This window comes from Engraulis encrasicolus, chromosome 17, assembly GCF_034702125.1.
Source record: "Engraulis encrasicolus isolate BLACKSEA-1 chromosome 17, IST_EnEncr_1.0, whole genome shotgun sequence".
NCBI classification, from domain to species: Eukaryota; Metazoa; Chordata; class Actinopteri; order Clupeiformes; family Engraulidae; genus Engraulis; species Engraulis encrasicolus.
The window spans coordinates 34329532-34337031 of NC_085873.1; the positions used below are offsets into that span (position 1 = coordinate 34329532).

Below are 7500 nucleotides of genomic sequence, written 5' to 3' on the forward strand. Positions count from 1 at the left end.
GACATATTCGCAGAACAGTGTTGAGTTAACTCTGCAATTTTTCTATGTGCTAGCTTGGAACAAGAGGTAAGGTCATGTGGTAGTGATGTGAAAAGTGATTTAAGATTGATCGGTTCAGAACAGAGAGGATGTGAGGACATACAATACACATACAATTATGTACACACACGCACACGCACACGCACACACACGCACACGCACACGCACACACACACACACACGCCCACGCACACACGCGCACACACACACGCGCACACACACACACACACCACACACGCCACACACGCACATACTCATTTATTTCTTGTCACATCAAAGTCATGCTACAATCTGGCAGGTTAATCGAAGGAAATAGAGTGGACATTAAAATGTAGTCCATCAATCTTGGCATCAAGGTGCAAATAGAGATATAATGTGTCAGCACATTAAAAATGCATCTAGGTGAAAGATATTGTTTAATAGTCGGCATAGAAAATTGACTAATATCAATTGTCTATAGCAGCTTTTGTGAGGTTTTCTTCGTAATATTACCAAGTCACTATTTGTAATCGAACATGACTTCATTGTAGGTTTTTGTCACTTTTTATGTTAATGTCCCGGTGTCTTTAATGGTTGTCATTACTCTTTGAATTGACTATAGTAATAGGAGCCATTTAAGTGTATTTTCTCCCTATGCTTCCATACACATACCATGGGACATCCAAGGTCTTACATAATGTGTGGAGGATTAATGAAGATTGCCAAGACCTTATAAGGACCTTGCATGGAGTAGTCAAGGACATATGGTCCCCAATCAGTGGTTCCAACTAGGGCTGTGACGATATAGTATCGAATCATGATAATCGTGATATGTGAGTCACGATACTGTATCACGATGCAAGGGCGCAGTATCATGATGTGTGCTTTCAGAGTTCTGTTACCCTTTAGTCCAGAAAACAACCACATGATATGATGTGATAGTGCTTCCAAGCTTCAAATCATCATCATTATTATTTTGAAACTTTATTATTAGCCTTTTGCAACCTATTCTACGTATAAACTGTCATAGTTTTTATTTATATTTGTATTGTATAATGTTTGTATTGTATGATGTAGTATCGCAACCGCAATAGCATTGCATCGTGGCATGTGTACCGTGATGCACATCGAATCGTCAACCCCTTGCCAATACCCACCCCTAGTTCCAACTTCAATGTTTCATTATCTGGTTCTCCTGCAGGAACATTACGGAGATGATGACGACGGTGTCACTGCAGATAGTCAGTCTCCTGGAGCCCATCATCCAGCACGCAGACTGGTTCTTCCCTGGAGGTTAGAAATACACACACATAAACTCACCAGCAATTAAATAAAAATGTGAAGATATGTACTTTACTCCCCCCCCCGTCTCTCACTCTCACTCTCTCTCTCCCTCTTTCTCCCTTCTTCCCTCCCTCCCTCTCTCTCTCTCCCCCGTCACTCTCTCCAGAGATGGAGTTCAATGTGACGGGTAGCTACGGCAGCCCGGTGCACACCAACCACAACGCCAACTACAGCTCCATGCCCTCGCCCGACATGGAGCCCGCCGACCGCAAGCAGTCCGACCAGAGCCGACGCCCCCTCAGCGTCGCCACCGACAACATGATGCTAGAGTTCTACAAGAAGGATGGGTGAGAGAGCCCCCTACCTGTACACACTTACACTGGCAGTCTTAATTCCACACGGTTCTGAGAATATACACAGCAATTGTAGTTTGTGTGAGTGTGTGTGCCTGTGTGTGCCTGTGTGTGTGTGTGTGTGTGTGTGTGTGTGTGTGTGTGTGTGTGTGTGTGTGTGTGTGTGTGTGTGTGTGTGTGTGTGTGTGTGTGTGTGTGTGTGTGTGTGTGTGTGTGTGTTTGCATGCATAGTGATTCACAAGAGTATGAACTCAATTATAACTATACCAAACTGCAGTATCCAATACTCATTACATTTGTGAATACAGACTGCCGAAATGGACCCATAGTTGTCCATGTCTTTTATTTTGGGTCTTCCTCCATCCAGTGGGAAATGTCCTAGATGTTCTAGTTTTTTGTTCATTAAGCCAGTAATTGGCCCAGCGAGAGGCTAAGCAAAGGGGGAAGTATTTTTGGAGGCTTTGTGTCTGTCAGCACCATTAGTTCACTTCCTCTCTTCCGACTTGAGTCCAACTCCAATCTTGACTGTAACACAAAAGGGGTTCCACGCGCTTCTGTTTTTTCATCTGGTGCATCAACGGGAGGTAACGAAGAGAAGACACCGGAGCAGCTCAGATGGGATGCTTTACTTTCTTATTTTTAATTCAAGTGCACAACATATTAGGGACTAACGTTTTGATGGGACTCTGATGGAGATGGCTTGCCATCGAAACATTAGTCCCTAATATGTTGTGCACTTGAATTAAAAAGAAAAGCATCACATCTGAGCTGCTCCAGTGTCTTCTCCTTGTTCCAATTTTTCTTTTTTTTCTTTTTAATATTTTTATTGAAAAGTCAGAGGTAGAAACAATAAAACATCATCATTGTTACAAATGACTTCTCATTTTTTAAACTTTATACACACTCAAAAAGCCACCCCCCTCCCATCCCTCCCCCCACCCCGACTGGACCCAAAAGTAATAATAATTGTAATATTAGTGAATCAAAATAAACCATACCAACAGTAAACTTCGGTTTTTGTTTGGTAGATATAGGTAGACATCAGAACAGACAAATGAAAAATAGATACATAATTCAATCTGCATTCCAAATTGTTAAATTAAAACCATACAATCTTTCATTTATTGCAATGTTGGTGGGAGTTCTTGGAGATCACTAAAATATGAAAGAAAGGGTTCCCAAACAGACTTAAATTTGTCTGAGCGTCTTATAGCAAATTTGATTTTTTCCAAGTGCAAAAATAGCATTACATCTTTTAACCACTGGGCAACAGTAGGTGGCGCACTTGACTTCCAGTGAAGTAAGATCTGCCTCCTTGCAAGCAGGGAAACAAATGCCACAATATTCTGTTGGTTTTTAGTTAAATTTGCCTCCCTGTTTGGTACCCCAAATAATGCTATCATTGCACAGGGCTGTAAAGTGACTCCAAAGACTTTTGATAGTACATCAAATATATCAGACCAATAGCCCATCAACAGATGGCAAGACCAAAACATATGAGTCAAATCTGCAACATGAATATGACATCTGATACAATTGCTGTCAACATTTGGGTAAATGGAAGAGATCCTTGCTCTACTCCAGTGCAAGCGATGAGCGACCTTAAACTGAATGAGATTCAGTCTTGCACAAGATGTGCTACTGTTCACTCTTTTCAAAGTGTCAGTCCAAGTGTCCTCAGAGATTTCAGTTCCAAGTTCGTTCTCCCAGTGGTTTTTGATCTTGTCAGTATTGACAATGTCCGTTTTCCTGATTATTGCATAACAGTGTGTGGTGAAACCTTTCAGAAAAAAAGGAGCCTTCAAAATTAAGTCCAAAGCAGATTCACTCGGAAGGATAGGAAAATGAGGGCTGTGACTTCTAGCAAATTGGCGAGCTTGAAAATAGCGAAACATGTCCTTTTGCTGAAGTTCATATTTTGCACACAAATCCTCAAAACAAGAAAATGATCCATTAATATACAGATCACTAAACCTCTTAATTCCTTTCCTATGCCATGTGACAAAAGTGTGATCAAGGTTTGCTGGTAGGAAATTGTGATTATTGCATAGTGGAGAGTAAGTAAAAAGAGTATCCCTCAAGTCATTCTGCTTTCTGAACTGAGCCCATATTTTTAATGTAGATATAACCACAGGATTGGAAGTAAACCTGGAAATCTTCATTGGAAGGTTAGATGAAACAAGAGCGAGAGGAGATGATGATGTGCATGACATGTATTCCATTTCACACCAATCTGTATCAGCAGACTGAATCCAATATGCTATTTTGTGGAAATTTGCCGCCCAATAGTAAGCTCTAAAGTTTGGTAGAGCCAACCCGCCTGCCAACTTTGATCGTTGTAAGAACTCCTTCTTAATTCTAGGGTTCTGACCCTTCCATATAAATCTAGATATGATTTTGTCAAGTTTAGTGAAGAAAGACTTTGGCAAAAAAATAGGAATGCATTGAAATAAAAATAAAAATCTTGGCAAAACATTCATTTTAATGCAGTTCACTCTGCCTGCCATGGTTAAATGTAGAACATCCCATCTTTGCAAATCTGAGTTCAATTTAGACATGAGTGGTGCTAAATTTTCATCAAAGAGGTTATTAAATGAAGGCGTTATATTGATACCCAAGTACTTAAAACCTGACCTAGAAATATGAAATGGTAGGGCATGGTTTGGGATTTGCATAGCTAGACTGTTTATGGGTAAACACTCACTTTTTTCTAGATTAAGTTTATATCCTGAGATCTGACCAAAGTTTTGCAATACTGAAATAACAGTATTAATTGAATTCAATGGATCTGATAAGTAAAGCAATAAATCATCTGCATATAATGACAACTTTGATTCTAATCCCCATCTTCTAATGCCTCTTATTGATGGTGTTGATTTGAGAGCCAGGGCTAGTGGTTCTATGACAAGTGTAAATAGTAAAGGGCTCAATGGGCAACCCTGTCTGGTACCCCTGGACAGAGGAAAGTTTTGGGAGCGGATGCGATTTGTAATAACTGAGGCTTGGGGGGAGGAGTAAAGAAGTTGAATCCACTTGATGAAGGCTTTACCAAAACCAAATTTCTTCAAAACATAAAAGAGAAAGTCCATCTCAACTCGATCAAAAGCTTTAAAAGCATCCAAAGATACCACAATTTCTGGAATATTGGTTGATGAGGGGCTATACAGTATATTCAGAAGACGCCTTATGTTTGAGAATAAATGCCTGTTTTTAATAAAACCTGTTTGGTCAGGTGATATGATATATGGCAATGTTTTTTCCAAGCGTGTAGCTAGTAATTTGGAGAGGATTTTAAGATCGGTGTTTAAAAGGGATATTGGTCGGTATGACCCACACTTAGATGCATCCTTGCCTGGCTTTAACAAAAGAGTTATGGTTGCTTCATTAAGAGAATTAGGTAATTTACTCTTTGACATAGCGTCATCAAACATATCCAACAACAGTGGAGCTAGTTGTTTTGAGAATTTTTTATAAAAATCGATCGGGAAGCCATCCGGCCCTGGAGACTTTCCATTTTGCATGGCTGAGATGGCAGAGCTAACTTCCCTCAATTCGATTGGTTCATCCAAGAATTCTTTCTGATCAGAAGACAGGGTAGGAACTTCCAAATTTAAGAAAAAATTATGAAACAGTGATGTGTCCTTTAAAGATTCTGAACTATACAGATCAGAATAAAAATCTTTAAAAATGTTGTTTATTCTTAAGGGGTCTGTTGTGGTCCTTCCCCCTTCATCTTCAATTTCAGATATAATCTGTGCTGCTGACTTAGACTTAAGTTGATGTGCCAAAAGACGTCCTGATTTTTCTCCCTGCTCATAATATGACCCTCGGGATCTCATTATAAGTCGTTCTGTTTCAGATGTAGATATTAAGTTGTACTGTGTTTGTAATGATATTCTTTCCTTATGAAGGGATGCGTTTGGGGCTATGGAGTTCTTTTTATCTAATTCAAATATGGCTTCAATCAACTGCTGTTTTTGTTTTTTTCTTTCCTTATTAATAAAAGAAGAATATGCAATTATCTCTCCTCTAAGATAGGCCTTAAGGGTTTCCCATAACAGTGATGGGGACACTTCGTCAATTGAGTTAGTTTCTAGAAATCTTTGTATGGCTATTTCAATTGAGGTGCAGAATGTGTTATCTGACAATAGTGTGGTGTTAAAACGCCAATGAGATCGAGAGCTGAAGTTTTGGCAAAAAATGAGATTCATTATTATGGGGGCATGGTCTGATTCTACAATGGTTAAATATTCAACTGCCTCTACTGAGTTCAAGAGTCTTCTGTCTACAAAAAAGTAATCTATCCTAGAATAAGTGTGATGTACATTGGAATAAAAAGAAAATGTCTTAGTATGTGGATTGAAATGTCGCCATGGATCCACGCATGCAGCATGGTTGAAAAATTCTGAGAACCTGCTAGCCATTTTAGATAGGGTCTGTGTTTTGGGATTAGATCGGTCCAAATTTGCGCTCATAACGCAGTTCAGATCTCCACCCAGGATCAGCATGTTAGCATCAAGATCTGCCAGCTGAGATACAACCCTTTGAACAAATCCTGCATCGTCCCAGTTGGGGGCATAAATATTTACCAACAAGACAGGAGTTTGATATAGTGTCCCTGATACTATAACATATCGGCCCTGTGGGTCAGAGATAATGCTAGAAGCATTAAACTGAATTTTTTTGTGCATTATTATTGCTGTACCTCTTGATTTGCTGTTAAAACTAGAGTGAAATATTTGGCCCACCCAATGTTTCTTTAAACGCATTTGGTCTGAATTGCTTAAATGTGTTTCCTGGAGAAAAGCGATATCTGTTTTAAGATTTTTAATATGAGAGAGTATTCTGCCTCTTTTTACAGGACCATTGAGGCCTTTAACATTCCAAGACATAAATCTTACAGCTGAGCCTGAGTGATTTGCACTATTATTAGCCATATTAATTTGGTACAAACACTAATGCAGATAATATTAGTCTGTATTCCCTGACAAAACAAACGTCAGTGACATGTCTACCTAACATCATTAAAATGAGTGGTACACAGAAAGAGTGGAACCAAGAACTTACAAACAGCAAAATTACAAAAAATATAGAGGGTCCAGTCTACCCATTCATCCCCAAAAAACACACCCCCTCCTAACTCTGCTAAAATAGCAGCACGCAGGATTCCTCCCTCTTCTAAACACTTCCAACAACACACTTTCATTCTTGTCATCGCTCTCGAGGGAGCTCCTGAGTAATGACACAAAGAAAAAAAAATATATATATTAACCTATAATATAAAGTGTTTGTTCACCATTAAATAAGAGTGAAAAGCTTAAACATAAAGCAATCCGATTAAATGTCCACCGAAACATGACATGACATTTCAGTCTTTCTGTACTTTACCCATTGCTGGATATGCTGCCGCATAGCCTATTCCTGTTCCTCCGACTGAGCTGGAACATCCAAAATCTCCTCAGTCAGGAGAATGCCTGGGTTCCTCTCGATCCTCTGGGAGTAGAAAGCCTCAGCCTCAGCAGGTGTCTCGAACAGTAGCGTTTCACCTCCGTGGTAAACGCGGAGGCGGGCAGGGTGGAGAAGGCTGAACTCAATTCCTTTCTTGTAAAGGGCCGCTTTGACGTTCTTGAAAGCTGCGCGTTTCTTTGAGAGATGAGCACTGAGGTCGGGGTAAAATCTCACGGTGTGGTCCTCGTATGTCATTTCGTTTTGCTTTGCCCAATGCAGAACTCGCTCGCGGTCTAGGAAGCTGTGGAAGGCGACGATAATTGGCCTCGGACTCGCCTTCCCTTTCTCCTCTTTCCCTTTCGTCTTCCCTTCCTTAGGTCTCCGTTGTGAGACCCGG

General features: G+C 40.2%; 1 protein-coding gene across 1 annotated transcript in view; it reads left to right on the forward strand.

The window, feature by feature from the left end:
* Positions 1-7500, forward strand: part of LOC134466792 (rho GTPase-activating protein 44-like) — a 136593-nt gene that overhangs the window by 110984 nt on the left and 18109 nt on the right. The window contains exons 15-16 of the mRNA XM_063220668.1: positions 1220-1311; positions 1469-1649. Coding sequence (XP_063076738.1) covers positions 1220-1311; positions 1469-1649 — 273 coding nt within the window. The remainder of the gene's footprint in view (positions 1-1219; positions 1312-1468; positions 1650-7500) is intronic.